The sequence below is a fragment of the Pipistrellus kuhlii genome, unplaced genomic scaffold, assembly GCF_014108245.1.
Source record: "Pipistrellus kuhlii isolate mPipKuh1 unplaced genomic scaffold, mPipKuh1.p scaffold_m20_p_34, whole genome shotgun sequence".
NCBI classification, from domain to species: domain Eukaryota; kingdom Metazoa; phylum Chordata; class Mammalia; order Chiroptera; family Vespertilionidae; genus Pipistrellus; species Pipistrellus kuhlii.
This window is the reverse complement of record NW_023425534.1, coordinates 5,715,080-5,741,671: the sequence shown is the minus strand read 5'-3', so window position 1 is coordinate 5,741,671 and position 26,592 is coordinate 5,715,080. Positions and strand designations below refer to the sequence as shown.

Sequence of the window (26,592 nt, the reverse complement as noted above, 5' to 3'; positions counted from 1 at the left end):
TCTTCTGGAGGCAGAAAGAAGTTTTAATTTAACTCCAGTGAAACGCAGGCCAAAAAGGCTTAGCGTCAACATTCCAAGACAAATTAGAAAACCTTACGAATGATTTTGAATTTACTGGAGTATGGAGCATGGTGTCATAATAATAAATTAATATACAGCATACAGTCACTAGGGAGAGGATCTCACATTAGCTAAGTACCTATTCTTGACAGAGAATTCAGAGTTTTATATTAATTATCTCATTTATTATAGAACCACACCACTGTGGTAGGTGACAATAGAAACTAATCAATCTACAATAAATGCTCGGTACAATATGACATACTCCCCCTGAAAATGAAAGGAAAATTCCCAGTTATCTTTAGAAACAGGTTTTCTCAGTTCTGGTTGAATATGAGAAGCACTGTGGCAAACTGGGGGGCAGGGAGGACTGAGCATTACCTTACCCTACACCAAAATATTAGGAGGTAGAGCTGGATATTTGTATTTTCTAACAGCTCCCCCAAAGGTTGAAAAACCACCGTTTTAAACTTTCTGCCTTTTAATAACTATGCAGGCCTACAGATGCCTTCTAAATTCTAAAACTGAAAAGATTCAATATAGATTGTTTCTACAGAAAAAAAAAATGCACGATGTAATTTAACACCTATATCTTCAACAACTTTCTCAGGCTGCAATCATTCTAGAATGTTTACAGCCTGATGGAAACCGATCTCAGTCCCTCAACATTTCGGTAGGAAAACAGATGCACAGAGATGAAATGAGCGGCCTAAGATCACATAACCAGTTAGCGGGAGAGCGGCATGAGCCAGAGTTTTTGGTAATCAGAAGTACTTCAATCATGCCCATCTGTTTATGAAACCCGAGGAGCCCACTTCAGCTCGGATCCATTTCAATAGAAATCAGGATTCCTCACAACTAGATCATACCAGTTTTGTGTAAGAAGGTACATTTTTTAAGTCTTTTCTTCATTGATTAGTCAACATTAATTTGAAACAGCCAGCAATAGTGATAAAGGTCAAGTGAGAAAAATGGAGGTTTTTACTTGAAAGTCTGGAAGATGAGTGCTTCTTCGCCCCTGGTGGTGAACCGCTCCCGGTAGAACTCCCCGTGGGCTGTGAGGTCACTCAGCGACAGGCTCCCGATGCTGCCCTGCAAGGCCAGGTCTCCTTCTAGGGGCGTTAGATTAGAACATGTTACATACCCTCTTTGTCACACACCGTAAAGGTGCCTGAAACAAAACTGACATACCCGTGCCTCAGACTTCCCACCATCTGATCGAACTACATAACAAAAACAAATTTTCCCATTCTAACACACCCAGAAAAAATGTCTTATGCAATTTTTCAAGTAGGCTCAGTGCAAAAGTCCGCAGGGGACTGAAATGACATGGCAACATCACACTTGAACGTTTACAACGGGATAAATTAAACTAAGTGCATACACAATTTAAAGAGAAAAGCATTTACAACTACAGATAGGAGCATGATCCATTCTGAGAGTAGACCCCTAATTAGAATTAGTGAAATATCCTCAGTTCTATTCATTGTACTATGGATTAAAAAATGAAAAAGGAAGTATTAGACATATGTCAGGTATTCAAGCAACCTTAGTGGTTTTGGTATGATTTAATAACAAATAAATAAGAACAGTATTCATGAGAGAGACACTAAAGACTCTGGAAGGCGGGCAGAAAGGATGCTAAAACTCGGGCATCTGAGCAGTGAACCTATAGTCATTCTCAACAGGGGGTGGATAGTAAGAAGAAATATGATGAACTATTGCTTCTATAAATTTTTATCATCATAATTAGCATTATAAAAACAATTACTAGTTCAGCTCCCAATGAGTCAAAAAGCACATACTAATTTTTTATTCTTTTTTTTTAATATATTTTATTTATTTATTTATTTTTTAAAATATATTTTATTGATTTTTTACAGAGAGGAAGAGAGAGGGATAGAGAGTTAGAAACATCGATGAGAGAGAATCATCGACCAGCTGCCTCTTGCACACCCCTTACTGGGGATGTGCCCGCAACCAAGGTACATGCCCTTGACCGGAATCAAACCCGGGACCTTTTGGTCCGCAGGCCGGCGCTCTATCCACTGAGTCAAACCGGTCCCGGCTATTTTATTGATTTTTTACAGAGAGGAAGGGAGAGAGCTAGAGAGCTAGAAACGTCGATGAGAGAGAAACATCGACCAGCTGCCTCTTGCACACCCCCTATCTAGGATGTGCCCCCAACCAATGTACATGCCCTTGACCGGAATCAAACCTCGGACCCTTCAGTCCGCAGACAGACGCTCTACCACTGAGCCAAACCGGTTTTGGCTAATTTTTTATTCTTAATGTCCTCTAAGAAATACCCAAGCTTCTCTAGTTTTAAAGAACTATCTCTGGTAGGCAGCTTTTAGACACCGATTTATACCAGGCAGAAACATCTCAAGTTTAGCTTATTCCTTTCCCAAAAGACATTCTTGTTTTTCACTACAGGGTCACCTTTGAGCCTTGTAGTCGTGCATATTTCATTGCCTGGTCCTTAAGGAGGAATAGTGTTTGATTCACTTTAGAGATCCCTACTATTTAAAATTTGATGTAGATGATCACAGTTTTTCTACAAAAATTGCAACTTACAGAGTCCCACTGGAAAGAATGCCAGGGCCCTGGCCGGGTGGTTCAATTAGTTAGAGCATCATCCTGTACACCAAAAGGTTTCATATGGGAGGCAACCGATAGATGTTTCTCTCCCTCTCTCTCTCTCTCTCTCTCAAGTCAGTAAAAACATCCTCAGATGAGAATTAAAAAAAAAAAAAAAAGAATCCCAGGCTTGCAACAATATCTTCCTGCCCACCGAAACTGGTTTGGCTCAATGGATAGAACGTAAGCCTGCAGACTGAAGGGTCCCGGGTTCGATTCCAGTCAAGGGCATGTACCATGGTTGCAGGCACATCCCCAGTAGGGGTTGTGCAAGAGGCAGCTGGTCGATGATTCTCTCTCATCGATGTTTCTAACTCTCTATCCCTCTCTGTAAAAAATCAATAAAATATATTTAAAATTATATATTTCCTTCCTGCCTAAAATCATACACCCTATTGGTGGCTCCCCCTCTTTACTGCAATAGATAGAACGAACATATGCCCTAGTTTCCCAGAAACAGCCTGTTACACACCAAGTGTAATTAGCGAATAATCGTTCCCCAGATGTAATTATTAATAATGCCTCCTTTCACTCTCAAAAATGTTCCAGTGTAGACAAAAAAAAAAAAATTATATAATCACCAGATAGAGTTTGTTAAAACCACAGACACTAGGGCTCCATCCCAACCTCCTGGATCCGAGTCCTGACATAGGGGTAGGAGGGAGGGAACTGTGCCAGACACCTGCATTTCACCAAGATGACCAGATGATTCTCATCCGTAAGGCAGCGTCTAAGAATCACTGTCATAAACCATGGCCAGGCCAATAAGCACAATCAAGCCGTTGACTCCACACCTTACTCAGCATGTGAGGACAATTAGATTTGTGAGCAAGATGTTCAAATTCTTACCAGATTTTGCAAGTTTGATTTTCCCCCACTTACCAATCATTTCCAGGTGTGCCATTAATTTGGACACATTTGCTTTCGCAAGCTCACTGGTGGTCTTATTCAGCACGAGAGAGAGCGAATGAACCTAAACGCACAGAAGACAAAGTTAGACAAATGTTACTTGCGGGGAAGGATGGGGAGGGTGTCCTTCCACAGAACAAGAGAACAAAATAAAGGAAGAAGCAGAAAGGTAAAACTTCAAGTTGATGCCAATTTCATTTCAGTTTTCTTCAGCCAGTTCGAACCATAATCTGAGAACTAAGGAGAGAGCTGATAAGATAGAAACTCAACGGGGCAATCTACAATACAAACCAGATTCTGCAGTGTCTTCTCTATGGCTGCTTGTCTATGCTGTCACCACCTGAACCCCTATCTTAGCATGAATGGGGCGTCACTAAAAGTGGGCCAACCAGATGTCTTATACCTCCTGGCATAGTGTAACAGATGCACTCAGCACCACTTAAAAAATGTTTTTACCAAAAACTCGAACCTGAATCTGATCAAATCTCTAGAACTAACTTCCATTTCTAAAAGTAGAAGATAAAAGAATCAAATGGCAAATCCGAGATGTGGGACACCTTACAGCCACTAACCCAGTTTCTACAAGTCAACTGCATGGAGGGTGAGGGGGAATAAAAGAGAAGGAAAACTGGCTTAATTAACAGATTTCAGAGACATGACACAACTGTAACATGTGAACCTTATTTGAATCTCCATTCAAAAAATTCAAATGTCCCGTCATTTAATTCTCCTCATTTTGTAGATGAGAAAACTATGGCTCAGAAAAGCAAAGTATTCCACTGAATTGTAGACCTCAAAGGAAAGACATGAGGCTTTTTAAATCCTTCATTCCTCTACAATGCACAAGTAAACGAGCATTTTTGAGACAATCAGGGAATACGTACGTAGTACCAAGGAATTCTTGCTAAGGCAGTTATATGTGACAATGCATTGTAGTTATATATATTTTTTTAAATATATTTTATTGATTTTTTACAGAAAGGGAGAGAGACAAAGAGCTAGAAACGTCAATGAGAGAGAAACATCAATCAGCTGCCTCCTGCACAACCCCCCACGGGGGATGTGCCCATAGCCAACATACATGCCCTTGACCGGAATCGAACCTGGGACCTTTCAGTCCACAGACCGACACTCTACCACTGAGCCAAACCGGTTTCGGCTGTAGATATATTTTAAAAGTCTGTATTTTTCAGGAATGAAGACTGAAGTTTGTACAGATGAAACGTTATCTAGAATCTGCTTTAAATACTTCAGCAAGGAGAAAAGTAAATGTGATGATTCCCACAGGATTTGGTACATGGACGTTCATTATACTATCAGGGGTCCGGTGCACAAAATTCATACATAGGCAGGGTCCCTAGGCCTGGCCAGTGATCAGGGCCAATCAGGGCCTTTCGGCTGCCAGCCAAGGCCTTCCTTCCCTGGCTGTCAGCTGCCAGCCATTGCATTCTTTCCCCAGTTGCCAGCTGGGGCCTCCCTTCTTTCCACACTGCCCCCTGGTGGTCAGCGCACATGATAGCAAGCAATCAAACTCCTGGTTTTCCAGTTCACCTCCTGAGGGGACACTTTGCTTATTAGCCTTTTATATACACAGACTAGTGGCCCAGTGCACAAAATTCATGCACTCGGGAAAGGGAGGGGCCCCCCAGCCAGGCCTGTGTCCCCTCACAGTGCAGGAGCCCCACAATCAATTGCCCCAAAGAGATAGGCCAGAGCCAGGGGTCCCACCTCCGCAGCACATGTGGCCACAGGACCCCCAGGGGCAGTCACACAAGCAGCCGCTGAGGCCCACCCCTGCAGCATGCACACAGAGTCAAGCCCTGCACACCCTGGTGATGGACTGTGACAGCGTGATGGCATAGCAGCATCAGGACATGACGACCACCTAGGCTTTTATTAGTATAGATTCCCTCTGTTTGTGATATATTTGAAAATCTTCACATTAAATTTTTTTTTTAAGTTCTTATTCTAAAAAAGTCAATTTTTGAGGGGCAGTTACCCAGTCCTGTTGTCTTAACCAACTACATCTGTTATCTTAATTAGATGATGGAAGATAAGGAAACTGAGGCTCAGAGGAACTAAGTAATTCCACTGAATTATACAAACCAACAAAAGTTTTTTTAAACCGTTTACTTTCCCTGACTCCAGATGGGATTTACACTCAAACCTTTTCTAAGCCATTGTCTACCTTTTTGTAACAGATTTATATAGCTCCCCTGCCAATGAATCTATTTTCTAGAGTAAATGCATGATGGTCCAATTTCAATAAACAAACTAAAATTCATTCTTAGAACTTCAAGGAGTGAAAGGGAGCTGATACCTTGAGATCCAGCCTGGTGTTAACTGGATCCTGAAGCTCAGGCTCCAGCGGAGCATTTGCTTCTGACTTCACGTTTTGTAGAATGTCCTCAGGCGCAGGGACCTTCATTGCATGGTTGTCTGCAGTGGAACCGATTCCAAAAAAATCTAGAATCACGACCCAAGTTTGCAGTGTGATGAGCACATCCAAGCAGTTAAAATCAACATCAATGCTCCGGTTAATTCGGTTGTAAATGGAAGAGAATTCTGGATGCTTCTTATCCACCAAGAATATATTGATGTGGACCAAGGAATCATCAAATTTACTCTTTCCAGGAAGTGTCTTGGGCTCATCTACTGATGGAGAAGGAGGTGGGGTCAAAGGGCAGTCCTGGTCTTGGACTTCCTTTTGCTTCTTCTTGGATGCCGAGGTAGGTCTCTGATACAGCTGAAAGACGTTAGGAGCTTCTTCCATGTGGGAGGGGAGAGAGCGAGGCATGTCAGGATACTCCACATTGGATATCGAAGGGCAAGACTGAGAAAGATATTCTTTTTGTGCTAAACTTGACGGCTTAGGGGCTCCCCGAGACACCATCAGGTTCTTGTATTTAGAATCTGGATTTCTCTCCAATAAGTCTTCCATCAGCAGAGAACGCAGGGCAATCTGAATGGATAAGGTCTGAGGATGGTCTTTATTGAATTCCACCTCAAAATCCTGAAACTTTAAGCTCACCAGCCCCTGGGCCCCCAAGGTCAGATCTCCACTTAGCTGAACTTGAAGCTCTGATATACAAAAGTTGGCTTGAATCTGGGTAAAGGATTTGACCTCCTTCACAGACAAGGACTTCTGAGAAGAGTTAGATAGGCTGGAGTGGCTGAACAATCCGTTCTCCTTCCTTTCCAGGGAAGGCTCTCCGCAGGTACTGAGGGAAGGCAGAGGAGAATTAGGGCACGGTGAGGAGGCAGCACTGCCTGGAAACTTATTCAGGTCTTCACTGTACACGAGATTGTCCAGCGTTTGTAAAACCTGCTCATACACATGCTTTGCTAACACCACCTGTATGCAAAGAGAAAAAATTCCGTTATTCTGTTACCATGATTAATTGTACTCAGCTGCACTGCCCCAAAATTACCAAAGTTGCCTATTATGGGTTTCCAAAGAAGTTATAAATTAGTTGATGGCAAGAACTTTCTCTTTTGTTTCTTTTCTGTCCTTACCTCTCTCTCTGACCCTGTCTGTTTAAAGGTCCTCCCCCGGTACCTCATGGAATAACCTATACACAATAAATGTTCATTAAGTGCAACTGGTTGTAGGCCTCAATCACTTTTTCTAACCACATAAGAACAACTGCAGAAACTGAAGGGGATGCTGCTAAAAGTCCAGCGTGGTTGCACCACAGGGCTGAGAAACAAGATCCATGGTTCTAAAACCTCTGATCATCACCAAGCAGTGTAACCACCTATGTTTACAGCTAAACAAATAGATACTGCTCTTAATGGTAGTATTAATGATCTATTATTACCTATATTTCCTTTCTCCCTTATTTTGTTGTGGTTTTTTTTTTAAGGAAAGCTACTTTTCTTCTTCTTTTTTTAATATATTTTATTGATTTTTTACAGGGAGGAAGAGAGGGATAGAGAGTTAGAAACATCGATGAGACAGAATCATCAATCAGCTGCCTCTTGCACACCCACTACTGGGGACGTGTCCGCAACCAAGGTACATGCCCTTGACCGGAATCGAACCAGGACCCTTCAGTCCGCAGGCCGACGCTCTATCCACTGAGCCAAACCGGTTTCGGCTTATTTTGTTTTTAATTACAACTTCTCATCTAAAATATTTTCAAGCAACTTTTTTATTTACTTAAGAGCAATTTTTTAACAGAGGAATTCCAAACAGATATAGAAATGATGGAATTAGAAGGCAATCATTTTATAACCCCTAATTAAATAGTTTATCCCATCACCGTTCATCCATGTAGAATAAGCTCTTCTATGAATGACTGACGGGGAATTTTGCAATGAAGGGATCAGGTTCCTGCCACCGGGACACAATCACCCATCTTAGCATCACTGAGAGAGACAACCAATCATTACATGTCTCCCACACAATGCAATGTGAAGCCCACAGCACTACCTTTGAAGTGTCTAGCCTAAACAAAAAAACAAAAAATGAACCGGAATCCAGTTAAATCTGTAGAGTTAAGTTACAGTTTACAGGAAATGTGGGGGGACAAGTTAAGTAACACCACAAACAAACAGCAAATCCAGAAAGTGGGACATTCTATAGGGCAAATGACCTGGTTTTCACAACAAAATAATAGCATGGGGGGAAATGAGAGGAAACCTAAATTAATAGAGATCCACAAATGCAGCGTGCAGACCTTGTCTGGACCCTGATTTGAACAAGCCTAACGTGAAAAGACATTTTTGAAAAATGGATTAAAATTTAATGATGCTAAGAAATCCTCATTTATTTCATCAGACATGATAATATTATTGTAGGGGTGTCAAAATATATGTAGTCTGTAGAGATACATTTCAAAAATATAGATAAAAATGGCATGAGGTCTGGGATTTGCCTTAAAATCCGAGTGATTGGGGAAAAAATCTGAGTGATGGGTGCATAAGGTTCATTAGATATTCTACTTTTGTGTATGTTTAAAGTTTTTCATAATAAAATATTTTACATTACTTAAAATTATTTTTAATAATTTAAAATAATTTATAATAAAGAATATCATTAAAAACCATAGTAAATCAATGATAACCATAAGAATAAGGCTATAGAACTCAATAGAATTCACATTATGTGCTAGATTTAAGATGAAAATGCATAGAAAAGCTTTGGGGACAGTTCTATCACCCAGAGTCTCATATCCAAGAACCACTGATACTAAGAAGTACACACATTCTGTTAGCACTCCTGACACACAGACTGATGACCAGCTAATGCCCAAGCCTAGGATCCACTGTCTTAAAATCCTGCCTGTCCTTGCTGTTTTATAATGTTATGCTCTTTTCTCTCATCCCTGTGAAAGCAGGAAAAATTACACTTTTAAAGGAAAAGGGATGACAAGTGTATGTACACACACACACACACACACACACACACACACACAAGAAATCCCTATCCAGGCCCATTTCATTTCAAAGCGGGCAAGACTAATTCTAATTCTCCCTTGAAAGGATCTGTCAACAGCTCAGATAATCAGATTATTTTATAGGTTGGGCCAACTATGTCAAAGAGAGACAATAATTATGTCCTCCTGGGAAAGAGACACTGACTTTTTAAGCAATAATTTTCCTCGTTTCTTAATGGCAATGGAACTCAGGATCTTCCATCTTCCTTTATAAAACACACCCCTCCTCCACAGGAAGATGGCAGATAAGACTGATTCCCCAGGGATAAAAGGACACAATAAAAAGACTCCATGTTGCCGAAACCGGTTTGGCTCAGTGGTAGAGCGTCGGTCTGCGGACTGAGGGGTCCCGGGTTCGATTCCGGTCAGGGGCATGTGCGTTGGTTGTGGGTACATCCCCGGTGGGGGGTGTGCAAGAGGCAGCCGGTCGATGTTTCTCTCTCATCGACGTTTCTAGCTCTCTATCTCTCTCCCTTCCTCTCTGTAAAAAATCAATAAAATATATTTAAAAAAAAAAAAAAAAAAGACTCCATGTTGACTAGAACAAGTTATCAATAATAATATGCATTAATGATATTTCCTTGAGTTTATATATTTTCCTTCCAATAGTTTATATATGATATGAAAATACATAAATACATATATTCTAAATATAAAACAGGTGACTTTAACTGTCTGGACATGAAAATCCACAAGGTACTTATTTACCTGAACCGGATTGACAAACTTCCCTTCAATCTTCATGATGCTAGAAGTTCCCAGGTCATCTGGACTGAGGGAGAAAGTCAGTTCAGATTCTCTCTCTATAGGGATCTTCTCCAGCTTAAACTGAATGGTGGTGTTGTTCAGGATGTGAAAGGCTGGCAGAAGAGAGAAGAAATGACAGTCTGAAAACACTACTATGTACTGGTTATCACCGATTAAGAGCAGGATACAGAAAATAGAGCAGGAGGTCCATGATTAAATACAAACTTTGATGACTATCCCAAGACCAAAACTCAGAGCAAGCAGGGGCACAAGATCAATTTATACAAGAAAGAAACAATATTTTCATGGCATGCTCCATTTGGTGGCTTCAAAACATGATGTGGTGAACATGAATCCAGGCCAGGGTTTACAAGCTTCTCGTAGCCCCAAGCTGGCATTTTTCAAACCAAATTGCTCATCCTTACCCAGCTTTCAGGCATAGATGGGTTCCTCTTAATTGGCCCAAATCAGAATTTGAACAACACAAGGTTCTAAATGAACAGCCTTTATACCAAGCAGATAAAGCAATCGTTGGGTAAGCATGTAAGTAATCAGTGAATTAACATCTGAGAAGCACAGAGGAAGAATTCCTCAAAGGCATTAATTTCCTCACCAATAAATAAAGCCATGCTCCAGGGCTTACCTGATTTCTGAGGATGCCAAGACCAACAGATTGAACTGTTGGGTTTTAATATATCAGATTGGGAACACAAATGCAGGCATCTTATTTCTAGAACCCTGAACCAACCCATTATAAAAGGGTAGGACACTAAAAAGACTAAATTTCAGATTCTTATTATGTCAATCCCTCCAGCAGCCTTGGAGTATAATATTTAACTAGGAAATATTTAACTAGAAATTAAAAAATCAGATGTATTTCACCAAATTAAACACTGGTTTTAACAGAATCCACTCCTGAAACATCTCTATATATAACCAATTTCAAAGGGGGCCATTTTAAAAAATTCTGATTTCACCAAATATGGCATTGGATGGAAAAGCTAAAAACATATCAACCTAATATGAAGCATTCTATTAAAATTCCAGTGTGATTTCGTAAATAGTAACTGGGGATAATACTAAAAGAAAAGGTTTTTGTTGTTGCTTTAAGCAAAGTATACATGAGCTGGGTTTGGAATCTATAATAATAAACACATAATATGCTAATTAGACCAGACGACCTTCCAAATGAAGCTGGGACTGCTAGGGAAGCTGGGATCCCAGTGCCTGTCAACGGCTGGAGGAAAGCCCAGGTCCCGGGTGCCAGAGGGAAGCCAGTACAGGCAACCAGGGGAAGGAAGGTCTACTCTTACATGATTTTTATGCATCGGTACTCTAGTCCTATCTAATAAAAGAATAATATGCAAATTGACCATACTCCAACACACAAGAAGGCCACCCCCATGTGGACACAAGATGGCCACCACAAGATGGCCTGCAGGGGAGGACAGTTGGGGGCAACCAGACCGGCAGGAGAGGGCAGTTGGAGGTGACTAGGCCAGCAGGGAAGGGCAGTTAGGGACGACCAGGCTGGCAGGGGAGGGTAGTTAGGGGCAACCAGGCCGGGGGGTGGGGAGGGGCTCACTTAGGGCGACCAGGCAGACAGGCAGGTGGGCGATTAGGAGCCAGCACTCCAGGATTATGAGAGGGATGTCCGACTGCCAGTCCCAGGGATTAGGCCTAAACCGGCAGTCAACATCCCCCAAGGGGTCCCAGATTGGAGAGGGTGCAGGCTGGGCAGAGGGGACCCCACCACCACCACCATACCTGAATTTTGTGCACTGGGTTTCTAGTCTTTAAATAAAATGAGACATGATTAATACTCCTCACCTTGACCTCTATGCAAAGATTCAAAGAAATCATGTCGGGTGAAATGAGCTTCCTCCTGGCTGTTGGTACTGGCAGACCCAGAGGGAGGGCAAGACGCCCGGCTTGCGTCAGATCCAGGACCCTCTCTGCCTGCCAGCTGGGTGCAATTCAAAGAGTACAATTTAATGTCTTTGATTTCCACCTGCAGACGGTCGCTTCTGGATTCATCATCTCCTGACACAAAATTCCGGATGAATATCTGTCCCAAGTGTCCTACCAACAACTCTGGGCTCCCAGGCTTCCGAGGGATAGAAACAACTGGCGATTCAATGTTTATGTTCAAGATCAGCTTCACAGTGTCAGCCTGAGAGGCAGCTGGGCTAAACCCATATATCTCATTCTCTTCCAAGCTAAAGGATTCCCGCGTCTTCCTTGGAGTTTCAAAGAGTGATACCATCTCACTGTACTCGGCTGTCTTGGTAGCTAGCACTGTGGTGACTTTGGTGGCTGCGCTTTTCAGCATACTTCGAAAATTCTCCTCTAGCTCATCCATGGACAATGTCAACTCCTTCAAAAATTTAGGGGAGTGGTTATAATGCAGGGAAGCCATCTTGAGGTTGAGAAAACATTCCTGCTTCGATTTCTCAACAAACGTGAAACTCAATGCTTCATGGAGAGCTCCCTCTTCCATTCTGACAAATACAGATTCGAAGTAACTGATATCGCTGACGATATTTTCATAGCCCATGGAATTCCCGATACTGACAACATATTGGTTCTTAATATTATCTTGTGTCAAATCCATAAGCTGCAAACAACCGAGAGAACCATTCATGTCAAACGTGCTCCCCATTGAGACGTTGACTTTGGTGCCCCCTATACTAGCAGTTGCAATTTTTCTGCCATGTTTCTCTCCATTCGCCATCCCCACTGTCCGGAGGAGCAGTAAGTTAAGTCGGTGGATCTCCACTGCAACCTCGGTGTTTTGTTCATAGGTAGCTTGGTAAGTTTCTTCTTCCCTAAAGCTTCTCTCAAAGTCAGTCATTAAAGGCTGGGGACTCAAATCATCCTTTTCCTTGGGAAAAGATTTTTGAAGAAAACCAATCAGCTCCACAATTGTCTCTGGATTTAGAATAATATCCAAATTATTCACCTGCAATGAAATCACCTGGAGAGTGCTATCCAAATTCATTGACGGGCACTCTGAACTCACAAACTGATACTCCAATTTAATAAGGGACTCCTGTTCTTTGGTGAGAATCCGGTCAAGTGAGACACCAGCAGCTGACGGGTCGCTCACAGGGACAACATTAGTGAAGGGGGCCATGTTGGATCCAGAGACAGGAGACTGGGACCTGCTAGCCCGGAGGCTTCCTGTTGGGATATCAAAGCTCAAGTTCTTGTGTGACGCCATCAAAAGGTCAAAATCTGCACCGTATGTCTGCATGGTGTCCACCAGGAGCAAACCGTGAACAGTCAGGGACACTTCGGCATCGTAAGGCCTCTTGACAAAGTGAGCGTTGGTGCCAAACACCTTGAGCACAGAAATGTACTGGCCATTGCTCTCCACACCGAGCTGCATGCAGTTCACTTTGAACTCGGCCAGGAGCAGCTGCGACTCCACCAGGACCTCCCGGGTGTGCTGCTCCAGCATCACGATGCTCTGGGTTAAGTTCATTACAGAGTCCTGCAGAGTTCCCCTCGGACCCTCTTGGGGGAAAATCTTTTCTTTAATCTGAGAGTCTGAAGTCTTCATTTCTGGCATGGTGAGGAGAGCGAAGCAATTCTTCAGGGCAGATATTTTATCTTCGTTGATGTGGATCTTTAAGTCAGGCAGGTTACCTGAGAGCACGGCTCCGGGGTACTTGGGATCGGAAGTATAAATCAATCGGCGTTCTAACTGCAGGTGAACATTGAATTTCTCGACCACGTGGGTGGGCCCCACGTCAATGTCCTGGACATGCTTCCAATTGTCCTTCACTCGTCCCACCATGATCTGGAGGTCCATAAATGACAGGGAGTACCTCTCGTACATCTTCGTGCTCAATAAATGTGCTTGGAGCTGCTCTTCGCTGATAGAAAATGGAGGTGTTTTCTCCTCATTGCTGCTGCTCGTCTCGGGGGGTGGGGTGTTAGGAGGTGTGGCAAGAGGGGTCATATACTCGTCGTCACTAAACTGGTTCTCTTCAGAGGCTGACTCATCCACACTCTTCCTCTCGGAGTCATCTGCAGGTAAAAAAGAGAGGATTCAAAGTCTATGTCTGCTCTTGCCTTCTTTCCTTTAGAGAATCAACCAACCCCAAATTAATAAAAATAAATGAACAAAAACACGAAGCTGATATCTGTATTTACCATTTTTCTCAGTGTGAACTTACCTATTATTTGGAAATCAAAGCGCAAAGAGAAAGTATCTGAACATGAAAAAACACAGAGACCTGCTGGATACACAGGGACACATATAGGGGTGCACAAACCATCAAGTTGCTACCCCAAACGGCGTCCCCACCATGAGCTGCACTGCTGAGCTGCTATTGCCAACCCTTTTTACATCACTCTCCACAAGTCTTTGCTTGCTTTTCATTTTGTTCCTCCCACTAGAATGTTCCAAAAGAACAGAGGCCTCATCCATCTTACTCAACACAATATCCTCAGCTCCTAGATCAGTGCTGGGCAAGCAGTGACTTCTCAATATGTCATGTTCTAGCCCCAGGGTTCACACTCTCTTGTACAGACGAATAGAGCTAAGACAACTACAAAAACACGCCACTGGGGCCCTGGCTGGTTTATCTCAGTGATTAGAGTGTTGGCCTGAAGACCAAAGGGTTGGGGGTTTGATTCCCAGTCGAGGACACATATCTCAATTGCAAGTTCCTCAGCCCTGATGAGAGTGCATGCGGGAGGCAATCAATCGATGTGTCTCTCTCACATCAATGTTTCTCTCTCTTTCCCCCCCCTCCCTCTCTTCAACTGTCTCCAGAAATCAATGGAAAAAACCTCCTCAAGTGAGGATTTAAAAGGAAAAAACCACTGGGTTTGCTCATCTATGTCCCTGTTCCATGTTGATGTCTTATAAATTCAAGTGGGTGCTTTTTTGTGGTTGTGACCTTTCCTTCAGATCTAATTCCTTTTAACATTCCCTTCTGTACCAAACTTTACCACTCCTGCTCAAATCATCTACCCTAGTCTGTTTTTTAGGGTTTTCTCAGTGAAGATAACGTTAAAATTATTTGATAAACTTCCTTAATCTCTCTTATGCCAGTAATCCTCTCTTTCTTCCCTCCCACCTCAAGATAAAAATGACTATATTGGGGATTTTATAATAGCAATAAAATTACCTTCCAGGTAATCTCTCTTTACTTTTTATTTATTTTTTAAGTTTCACCCAAGGACATGTTTTTACTGACTTTAGAGAGAGGGAGGAAAAAAGAGAGAGAGAAAGATTAATGAGAGAGAGAAACGTCGATTGGTTGCCTCCCTTAGACACCCTAACCAGGGATCAAACCCATTATGTGCCCTAACTGGGATCCAACCCTCAACCTTTCAGTGTATAGGACAATGTTCCAACCAACTGAACTACACGGGCCAGGGCCAGGGCCAGGAGTCTCTTTTTATATATGTCCCTAATATTTCTAAATAGATTAAATCTCTATTCCTGAAACTAAATGCTGAGGAATAATGTTTATTAAAATATAAAATGTTGCTGAAACCAGTTTGGCTCAATGAATAGAGCGTTGGCTTGAGGACTGAAGGGTCCCGGGTTCAATTCCGCTCAAGGGCATGTACCTTGGTTGCGGGCATATCCCCAGTAGGGGGTGTGCAAGAGGCAGCTGATCGATGACTCTCATAGATGTTTCTAACTATCTCTCTCCCTTCCTCTCTGTACAAAATCAATAAAATATATTTTTTTAAATATATATATAAAATGTTACATAAAAATCACAATGAGAAAAATAAATTAAATAAATTTTTAAAAGGCCTGGCCAGCATGGCTGAGTGGTTGAGCATCGACCTATGAACCAGGAGATCATGGTTGGATTCCCAGTCAGGGCACATGTCCAGGTTGTGGGCTCCACCCCCAGTGTGGGGTGTGCAGGAGGCAGCTGATCAATGATTTTCTCTCGTCACTGATGTTTCTATCTCTCTCTCCCTCTCCCTTCCTCTCTGAAATCAATTTTAAAAAATATTTTTTAAAAAGAAACCATAATGAGATACTATATTATTCCTAAAAATGGGTATAATTCAAAAGACAGATAATAACAAGTGTTGGTGAGGATGTAGAGAAATTGAATGTAGAGAAATTCTCTTACATTGCTAGTAAGAGTCAATAGTGTAGTCATTTTAGGGAACAATCTGGTAGTTCCTCAAAATGTTTAACTAAAGTCACTATGTGACCTAGCAATTCAACACTGAAGTATACCCAAGAGACTGAAAATACATGTCTACATAAAAGTCTACCCATAAATGTTCCTATCAGCATTATTCATAATAGACAAAAAGTGGAAGCAACACAAACATCGTCACCTGATGAATGGAAAAGTAAAATGTGATATGTTCATACAAGGAATATTATTCAGCCATTAAGTGGAAATGAAGTACTTATGCATGACACAACGTGGATAAACCCTGAAAACACTATGCTAAGTGACAGAAGCCAGACATAAAAAGCCTATTGATAATTCCGTTCTTATAAACTGTTCAGAACAGGCACTCTCTGTCTCTCAGGAGCATACCCACGCCCTCCCCTCCACTTCTTTCCCCAAAGACATGCATCTCCTAAACGCTAAGGGACCCCATAAGGCTTGCAACCAGGGCAGCAAAGGGCAGCAGCAGTTCATCCCAGGCAAACCTCCGGAGCCTGTCCCCAAAGCCCCCTTTTCTCTGACTTCTTAGTGAGCCAAAGCAGACCAGACTAGGCTCATTTCCCCAGATCTTCCTGTCTCATTGTCTCCAGCTTTTATAAACATCCTCTAAAATTCCCCGCTCTCCCCTCCCCCCCCAAAAAAAATATTCAGAACAGAGAAATCCAGAGATAGATTAGTAGTTGTCAGGGGCTGGGAGAGGGGGTGATGGAGAATGAGTGACTGCTAATGGGTTTAGAATTTCTTCTTGAGATGATGAAAATGTTCTGGAATTAGGTAACAGTGACAGACGCACGATTCTAGCAATATGTCAAAAACGAATGAATTATACATATTAAAATATATCCCAATAAAGCTGTTATTTTTAAAGTAACAAATGAACTTTGGAGTTTTAAAATGTTAATAAACCTTTTTTGAAGCTTTATTTGGTTAAGCATAGACAGACTAACCTACCAAGTTATGTTTTCATTACACCCCATTCGCACTGTACCTTGGGTATTTGTCAGTAGCATTCTTCCTAGATCCACAACAACTAACACAGGATTCTTGAATTTGAAATCATCGGGAAATATCACTTGAGGGGCAGAAATATCTAGTCGTACAGTCCACCGTTTACTGTCCTCCTGTAAAAATAAAACAAACTACAATTAAATAACTTTTAACTACATTGCTGAAACGGAACAGCTTCATAAGTCAGGGCTCAAGGCTTCTGAAGGCCACCTCTAGTGATATCACATGACTTAATGGTCTTTGATATTAGACACAAAGTGTAAAACAAAAGCAGATCCAAAAGCTTAACGAATTATGACATTACCACAGGCAATGTCAAGTGGGGGGAAATTAGCAAATTACTGGTTTGGAGGTTTATCTGCTCTTTAATTGTGATGACCCATCCTTTAAGAAAGATCTTGTTTGTAAATCTACATAACTTAGTATTATAAAGTATTGCAGAAATAATGGAGCTCAAATAAACATAGAAATCCAAACATTTTTATTTATTCACTAGAGGCCCGGTGCACAATTTGTGCACCAGTGGGGTCCCTCAGCCTGGCATATGGGGATTGGGCTGAAACTGGCTCTCCGACATCCCCTGAGAGGTCCAGGATTTGCAAGAGGGCACAGGCCAGGCCTACGGACACCACTAGTGCACGGCCAGGGCCAGGGAGGGACTGCGTGAGGGCTCTAGGGAATGTCCAGCCCATCTCACCCATTCCCATCGGCTGGACCCCAGCAGCAAGCTAACCTACCAGTCAGAGTGTCTGTACCCTGGTGGTCAGTGCATATCATAGCAACTGGTTGAACAGTCAAATGGTTGGACACTTAGGTTATTAGGTTTTTATTATATAGAATAGAGTAGTAATTATGGACTTTCAAGCTAGAGTACCTTAGTGAAAAATATAAGCTTTCACATGTGAAATATATTTAAAAAAAAACAAAAAAAAAACAGAATTCATGAATGTGTCACCTGTTCTTCCCTGCAACTAAAATGACCTCAATTACATGTATGTAGTAAAAGCTAATGTGTATGTTATCAAAGAGAAATCTTTGTCTAATAGGACACTAATTGTAATGTGTGTTGAAACGCACACACGAAAACAGAAAACAGTACTGATTTTCCATCCCCTACTATGCACAGATCCTGAAACATTTTACTTAGAACATTCCTGCCATCCCTTACACCCCAACCGGCTCTGCACTGTCCAAAAGCTACACTCTAACTGCGCCATCTACTGCCGTGTCTTGGCAGTGCACCTCCATGCTAGTGTTAGGAAACTGAGTTTGGCTGGACTGATGTTTTTTGGCTCTCCCTGTCTATGACATCCATGCATCAGCTGGTCACTTAGCATCACAAAGTGACCATCATATCCTGGAATGGAAACTGAGGGATAAATCTGGTTATAAGTGAAACATTTATAAAATATCAGGTCTAGAAAATGGAACAAAGATGAGTTTTGAGAATGTTCTAGATTTGGTACAAGGAAGAAACATGATTTGGTCAGACATTCATCTTTATTTTTTATTTTTTAATTCACTAAACTCTGACTATAAAAGATTTTTTTTTTTTTTTTGCTAGCTGATAAGGATTTCATAGTTTCAATTTAATCAATTTAACTGATACAAGCATGCCCATCCAAAACAGGTAAAGAACTTGACAGAACGCATACCTGCCCCTTCCCCAGCCCTGCAAGAGTGCTGATGTACACCCACTTACAATGAAGTCCCCCACTAGCAGACGATCGAGAGTTTGTCGGATTTCTGCCTTGGTCTGCATCTTCAGTTTGTTATACTGCCTTCGGGCAGCTTCAGCCACTCTCAACTCAAGTTCAGACTGATAACCAAAACCTGCAAGATTGAAACAGACAGGAGAATCAGACCTTGCAAATGGCGTGGTGGTCGAAAGCGCTGTGACATCTGTTCTCACCAAGAATTTCCACCAAAACCAAAAAACAGTCTCTGACAACAGTTCCTTCCTCCGGCCTGGCCGGGCACTATAGAGGGTAACGGGGACGAGGCACAGGTGGGTGAGGGACTGCCCTGAGGAGAAAGGCAGGGAAGGTACATAAGGTACTAGGATTTCTTGAATTATTGTCTGAAAGAGTCAAACTATTTTATTGCAAAACCTTAAAAGCATGGCATTACACTGAAAGAGGAATTGGGCTCTAGCCAATTTGGATAGAACTACAAACTGAGGGTCCCGGGTTCAATTCCGGTCACGGGCACAGGTCCGGGTTTCAGGCTCAATTTCCAGTAGGGGGTGTGCAAGAAGTAGCCAATCAATTATTCTCTCTCACCATTGATATTTCTCTCTCTCTCCCTCTCCCTTCCTCTCTGAAATCAGTAAAAAAATATATATAAATATATGTATTGATGTGTGTGTGTGTGTGTGTGTGTATATATATATATATATATATATATATAGAGAGAGAGAGAGAGAGAGAGAGAGAGAGAGAGATTTTTTAAAGAAAGAAGACATGGAATTTAGAGGGAAATATCTTCTATATTCTATCAGTGATGGAGCAAAGAAGCCAAGACATGTATGGCTAGTATTTACATGAAAAGAATTCAAAAAGAGACCAAAAACTAAAGAGCTTCATTAATTATTATAAGAAGGAGGGAGAATACATTTAGCCAAGTAATGTTGTTTTATCAATTTCCCTTCAACAAAAGTACCTTTTCTGCACCTACTGCAGAAAACAAAGGAAAACTAATGTCAGTGGTGTGGGAGAGAGCAGTGATGAACTTGGCAGAATTTAATGCTGCACCAAGCACGAAAACCAGACATTGATTCTATCTGCCATCCAGAAGGGAATCCTTGGACATGCCTCCTAAATTCAAGTGATCAAAAATATCCTGGGTAGCCAAGGAAACCGCCATCCAAATGAAATGGGAAGAATTAAAAAATGTTGGCTAAATGGAGGCAAAGAAAAAGACAACATTTAAGGATATTGATTCCTCCTGGAAAAGTGACTTTACGAAGACAACCCCACCCCCGCGCTCTGCAGGCATTTTCCACCACTACCAGGCCACCTGAACGTGCAATAAGCCTCGTCCAGAGCGCCAGAAATGACAGGAAAGATGTCCTGAGAAAGGAACATTAGAGCAAACAAACAAAAAAGTTAACCTGAGGTATGAACCTTTCCCTTGTAGAAAAAGTCAGCTACTTTTTTGATAGCCTGGGGATTGTATATGATGTTCAAGGGCCTGGTGCTGACGTTCAGCCGCCTCTCGAAATGGCTGTGCACTGGGTTTCTTTCATACAGCATCTCAAACACCGGGGCATCGGGGTCCGCAGCTGGAGAGAGAACCAGAGTGAGAAAACAGAACACGGCAAAATCAACCACCCGATTCTTAACTGGTCTAGGAGGCATTCAGAGAAAAGACATCTCCTAAATTATTTCCCAATTAGTTCACATTTACACACATTTTATGACCCCTAATAAGGACTGACCCTTATTTGTGACAGGACTCCTCAAGAAAGGTGGTTGCATTTGCTCCCATTATGAAAAGCAAGCACCCTGAAGACCTGAGAGGCTGCCCCGGAGAGCGCCAGGCGGCCTCCAAGTCACACGGGTCCATACTGCAAAGCACCGAGCACACAACAGGGCACGCCCCCTCTTTTACTGCTAACCAAGACTACGTCTATAAAAAAATGATCTGTAATCATCGTATTTTTCAGGATTAGTTCTAAGAACGTATTACAAATTACCAGAGTAGTGATCACTTCTGTCTGCAGATGTTGTTTGGAGACCAAAAGACTGTGAAACTCTGCCAACTTCTTTTTGCTATTAACACACAAAATGCATCAATGTCAGCGGGAAAAGACACAAAACTTTGGCCTCGCTCTCACTGAGCACAAGCAAATCAAAACTCATCTGACATCAGATCACAGACAACTTGTAGAACAATCCCGCTAGTCTGTGCCTTTCTCCCACCCTAGTGAAAACACACATTTTCTCCTGCATTGACAGTGCCTCTTGGCATTCTGAGCATTTAATGAATGACTGCTAAATGAGGAACATTAACCGTGGACAGCTGTTCAAACCCTCCCTCTGCACTCCCACTATCTCCACAAGTCCACACACACCCCAACAACAAAAATTATGGGCAGAGTAAGTGGCTAAGTTTATTCAATTATTCTAACCATATCTTGGACAATTTGTCAAGACTGAAGATCTAACTAGTAAATAATATTCTATGTAAAAATTAGCATATATACATATATATGCTAATTTTATTTATATATATATGTGTGTGTGTGTATGTATATGTATATGTATATATGTGTATATATAAACTGAGGTGTTTTTTCTTGGAACTTTAGAAAGAGAATAGGTCCTATCAAGTGACTAAGGGTCAGAGGTCTGTCAGACACAGAGGAACATCAAACATTAACCTTGAAATGCAGAAAACAATAGTGTTAATGGCATTTTCTTCCAAATCAGAGCAAACTATTCCATGTACGCTACAACACTGACTTATAAAGCTGTTCAGGGGAAGAAAAGGGCATTGCCATAAATCCCATCAACATTTGCTCTCTAACAAATGTTAAAACTTATCTAACCCTAGCCAGAGTGCTCAATGGTTAGAGCTTCAGCCCACACACCAAAGGATCTCAGGTTCGATTTCTGGTTAAGAGCTTGTACCTGGGTTGCAGATTTGATGCCCAGCCCCAGTCGGGGTGCACGTGGGAAGCAGGCAATGTCTCTCACATCAATGTTTCTCTCTCTCTCTCTCTCTCTCTCACATCGATGTTTCTCTCTCACATCAATGTTTCTCTCTCTCACATCAATGTTTCTCTCTCTCTCTCTCTCTCTCTCTCTCTCTCTCTCTCTCTCTCTCCCTTCCTATAAAAATCAATGGAAAAAAATATCCTTGGGTGAGGATTAAGATAAATAAATAGACAAATAAATAAAAATAAAAAACTAACTCCATATTGTCTTTAATTGTCCATCTGTCTCAAGATGATCAAATGTCAAAGTGAATCAAGTTAATGTTAACTATTGCTTTCCTAAAACAGACCTGCATCACCATCACCCAGATGGACTCGCCACCAACCCCCCACCCCGCCCCACCCCCGCTGTACATACCGGGTTAGGGAAGACCAGAAGAGGAAACATGGTTCCTTCTGTGGCCAGGTCTCGAAGAAACAGTCCACCCAACCGGACTAGAAGCAAGGAAGAATTTCTTCGAGGAAGGGATTCTGCCAAAAGCTTTACGTCTATAAAAAAATAAATATACGAGTTGATACTATGCCATGACAGCCTGAAGTGTTTTATAAGCATTAGGTATAATATTTTACAGAGGACTAGTAGGTATCATGAACTATTTTGCCTTGAAATCAGAACAAAAAACCCCTATCTGTTTATCTATAGGTCTATGTGTGTAAACCCACCTATACAAATATATAAGGATATCAGACACTTCATAGCAGAATGAATTTTAAAGAGAGCACTTTACAATTAAATTCAAGCAATCCGTTAGTCCATATTAAGTTTATGAAATCCTAACTGACTCTCAAGATTATGTCAAACAAACTGGTTTTTTTGTTTGTTTGTTTGTTTGTTTGTTTGTTTGGGGGGGGTCATTTACCTCTAAGCTATACTAGAAACTTCAGGTAAGTGACTATTTTATGAAATGAAATAAGATATTTGTGAGATGTAAAAACCAACATCTGTATTTATTTATACAACTTTAATGCAAAGTCACAAGAAGAAGTCAAACACAACTGATCTTCATCATTGGCCAATTCCGTATCTGTGAGTGTATCTACTCACTAAAATTTATATGTCGCCCCCAAATCAATGCTTGTGGTGCTTTCAAGGACATGGGCAGGGCAGCAAAAAATGTGCGTTCCTAGCTGAGGTTGAACAAAGCACGCTCCGCCTTCTTGTTACAGCTCTCGCACTGTACACTGTGCCCTTTCACAGCCCATTAAGTGCCAAGGTTTTTGCCTTTTCCTGCTTTTTGTTGATCTTACTGCTCACAATGGCTCCACACATAGTGCTGCAGTGTGTCTTACAGAGAAATCTCTGTGTTAGATACACTTCCCTCAGGCAGGCGTTACACTACTGTTGGCCGTGAGTTCAGCATTTATGAATCAACAGCATATATTAGATAAGGTATCTTTAAACGCATCACACGTGAGACAAGGTTCTGTACTGATTGGTTAATGGGTGTTACAGCCAGAGGCTCTTAGGCACCTAACTGTGTGCTTCCACAACAATCTCGGCAACTTTCCAGCACGTAACTACTCAAATAAAGAGGTTCACGTGGACACGGGTCCTCTGAGAGATCGCCACCAGCAGGGGGTTCCTGGGGCAGTACCTGAGAACTCGAGCTGCATGAAAGCACTTTCCGGGGTCTGAGGGGTGCCCGGCTCCTGATGCGACAGAGTCACGGTGCCACGCTGCAGCTGCAGGTTCAGCTTGGCGAAGACGTGGTCCCGCCGGGTGTACGTGTTCATGCAGGAGGCATCCGCGGCAGGGTCAAAGAAGTCCTCGGTGCCTGCCCAGGAGAAAGAAACGGCGTTAAGAAAGTTCGTGGGGCTGAAACCGGTTTGGCTCATTGGATAGAGCGTTGGTCTGCGGACTGAAGGGTCCCAGGTTCGATTCCGGTCAAGGGCATGTACATTGGTTGCGGGCACATCCCCAGTGGGGGGTGTGCAGGAGGCAACTGGTCGATGTTTCTCTCTTATCGATGTTTCTAGATCTCTATCCCTCTCTCTTCCTCTCTGTAAAAAATCAATAAAAAATATATTTAAAAAAGAAAAAAAAGAAAGAATGTGGGAAAACGTCCGAAGCAAAACCAGGCACACCGATCAATCAGGATGACGTGTGTATCCATTTTCCCTTTCTTTGAAAAGAACTCAATAGTTGCGGGTGACTGTTTTATTCGATAATTTAAAACGACCCAAATGCTTCATCGGGGCTCTTATCAACTTATCCCAACCAGGAGGACGTTCAGGTTCACAGGCAAGTATTGCCGTGCAAGGATAAAGCCGTGCTGCCCAACATAGTGCAACCTTCTCACCTGCACTGTCCAGGGCAGGGGGCACCCCTAGCACGTGTGGCTAAGATGGCCAGCGTGACTGAGAAAGTCAATGTTTTGTTTTATTTTATTTTATTTTATTTTATTTTATTTTAATTAGTTAGAGTTTAAATGGTCATGTGTGGCTATGGAAACCATACTGGGCAGGGTGGGTCTGAAGAGCCACTCTGGACTGGGATTGGAGCGTCAGAGTTTAAAATTTCGGAACTCGCTCACATTTAGTTCTCTTACCATGCCTGACGCTAAAATCCACCTGACAAGGTGCTCATGTTCAAATCTAATAACAGAGTTGCAAATGAAGTGTCTCCCAAAACCTCCTCTCTGCTCTATGAACATGAGACAGGCCGTTTTACCAACCTCCATTTCTATTTGTTTGCTTGAAAATAGTATGGGTTGTTTCAAAAGTAACAGACACATTATTATGAACCCAGCATCTCCCTTCACCGCCACCCAGGGGCTAAGGGGAAGGAGCCCGCCTTACCCAGGATCTCCTCGGGAGTCCACTGCTCGTGCTGCTCTGCTGACAGCCCCTCCACTGGCTTCCCGGACCAGCCGCCCCAGCCAGGAAACCAGGACTGGAGGTACTGCAGCATCCCACTGCCCGCACCGCTGCCTGGCTCTCCTGGGCAGTCTCCTGGAGAATCAAACTGAGGCTCTCGCAGGCTCTGTGGCAATCAACAATGAGCAACATGAGGACCCACAGACAGAACCAGCTGTGGCTGCCCACCCTCCACCCCGCAAAGCGTAAGCATATCCAAGGTGAATCGCTCAGAGTGCAGGGTCCGAGCACGTCTTCCCAGAGGGCTCCTTACCTCTGCCAGCTCCTCTTGCTTGTAAAATCGTTCGTGCACCAGCTCACGCAAAATCTTCAGTTCCTCAAAGCTCTGTTCCTCTTCAATCCGACACATTTCCTCCTGAAATAAAACCAAACAGGACAGGTGTTATAGCTCCGGAGAACTGGACACTCTCGCAAACCACTCACTACAAGGACCGGTCCCCAGCATCTCCACTGGAGGCCAAGAAACAATGAAGACAAAGAGTGAGGTCCATGGCTGCTCTGCTTCCGGTTTAAACAGCTCGTCCACATAACCCAACCGTACTTGGTCCCTGAGACCAACGGTAACTACAGGAAAGGTGACTAGTTATGATTCTTCCCACTTCAGATGAGGAAACTGAGGACCCAGTTTACACCGGAAGTGTGCAGGCCTCCAGCTCCTTTGTTTCACACGAGCATTTGCAAGGAGGTAGTGATTTTCATTTGTTTCTTGCTAGTTAGAAAAGACCAATGGCCGCCAGCTGCATACAAATGTGCAAAGGACAGAATTAGCTACCCTGACATTAGGAAAAGGAAATTACGTGTGTTTCACTCTATCCCATGAATGAAATGCCTTAGCAAGGGACTTGATTCCTTCCCAGATTCCATTTTCTTAGCCTTTGAGAGAACAGCATTCTTAACCCCTGACGACAAGATACTCAAGGAAAGGTCCGCTCACCTTGTCGTCTGCAGACAGCACGCCTCCTTTCAGTTTGCTGAAGTACTTGTCGGTGTAGGACACATTGTCTCGGGCGCGGTGCAACAGGAAGTCCCAGGTACAGCGCTTCCTCTGCTCTCTGATCTCGTGCAGGTTAGCATCCAGGGCAAAATACCACCATTCTCGGCAGCTGAAATATTTCGTAACAATGTCATTACTGCTTCCATTAAAAACAACTAAAATGCTATCAACCCAGGGCAGCCCACAGAACACCACTCCTATGAGACAATTTTTCTCTTGTCAGCCATCACTTTTTGCCGCAAAATCATTTTAAAATATTGGGATAAACTCAACATGGGGGAAAACAAATTACATCATATAGTATCATTTCCCTCAATTGATTTGAATGACCCATATCAGTCCCCTCCACTGACAGTCAAGTGGTGACTGGAAGGTAAATGCCATCTTAAAATAATTACCAAGCATTTGACCACTGAAGATTTTAAGTGGAATACTTCAGAAAAGATATGGGAATGCACAGGACCTAAAAAATTTTAAATATACTGGTTTGGCCCAGTTTATCACTGCAGCATGAAAAGATTTCTTTTCGCTATAGAAGTTAGAAAGTGCACTACATAAGTGTCGACCAAACAACCTGGGAGAAAAGACACAGGAAAGCAGATTCAAAGAATCAGGTCCCATCCGAGCAACCCCAGTCTACGTGCTAACCAAGACCAAGAGGCCCTTCTCACTTCCACCACGCCCAACCGAAGGCGAAACACGTCACCAAATCAGCAGACAGTCAGAATATCAATAGTGATAAACAACAGAAATGGCATTTAAAGGCCAGAAAAATCGACTCTACTTTGATCTCTAGCCATGATGTGCAAAGAACAGTGAGGGATATTTCTGATCTATTAACAAAAAACAAACAAACTGTACTTCATATACAACAACTGGAGAGCCCTTACTTCCCAGAGATGGCCACTTTGGGTTTCCATTTTCGAAACTTCGCCTGCCTCTCCTTCCGTTCCAGCTCCTTGAGGAATCCCATGATTTGCCGGTATTGCAGCTTTTAATAGAGATTAAGAGATGCTAGGTTAGAAC

At 42.5% G+C, this 26,592-nt stretch overlaps 1 protein-coding gene across 15 annotated transcripts in view; it reads right to left on the bottom strand.

The window, feature by feature from the left end:
* The window catches only part of VPS13D (vacuolar protein sorting 13 homolog D), a 218,683-nt gene that overhangs the window by 171,855 nt on the left and 20,236 nt on the right, over positions 1 to 26,592 (bottom strand). For all 15 annotated transcript variants that reach the window (XM_045570624.1, XM_036460898.2, XM_036460896.2 and 12 more), the window contains 15 exons: positions 26,457 to 26,557; positions 25,507 to 25,675; positions 24,826 to 24,927; positions 24,495 to 24,678; positions 23,291 to 23,470; positions 22,054 to 22,184; positions 20,673 to 20,748; positions 20,088 to 20,258; positions 18,678 to 18,808; positions 16,956 to 17,088; positions 11,628 to 13,832; positions 9,759 to 9,910; positions 5,930 to 6,964; positions 3,583 to 3,673; positions 1,046 to 1,172 (listed from right to left, as the gene is read on the bottom strand). In XM_045570624.1, the coding sequence (XP_045426580.1) occupies positions 1,046 to 1,172; positions 3,583 to 3,673; positions 5,930 to 6,964; positions 9,759 to 9,910; positions 11,628 to 13,832; positions 16,956 to 17,088; positions 18,678 to 18,808; positions 20,088 to 20,258; positions 20,673 to 20,748; positions 22,054 to 22,184; positions 23,291 to 23,470; positions 24,495 to 24,678; positions 24,826 to 24,927; positions 25,507 to 25,675; positions 26,457 to 26,557 (4,988 nt within the window). The remainder of the gene's footprint in view (positions 1 to 1,045; positions 1,173 to 3,582; positions 3,674 to 5,929; positions 6,965 to 9,758; positions 9,911 to 11,627; positions 13,833 to 16,955; positions 17,089 to 18,677; positions 18,809 to 20,087; positions 20,259 to 20,672; positions 20,749 to 22,053; positions 22,185 to 23,290; positions 23,471 to 24,494; positions 24,679 to 24,825; positions 24,928 to 25,506; positions 25,676 to 26,456; positions 26,558 to 26,592) is intronic.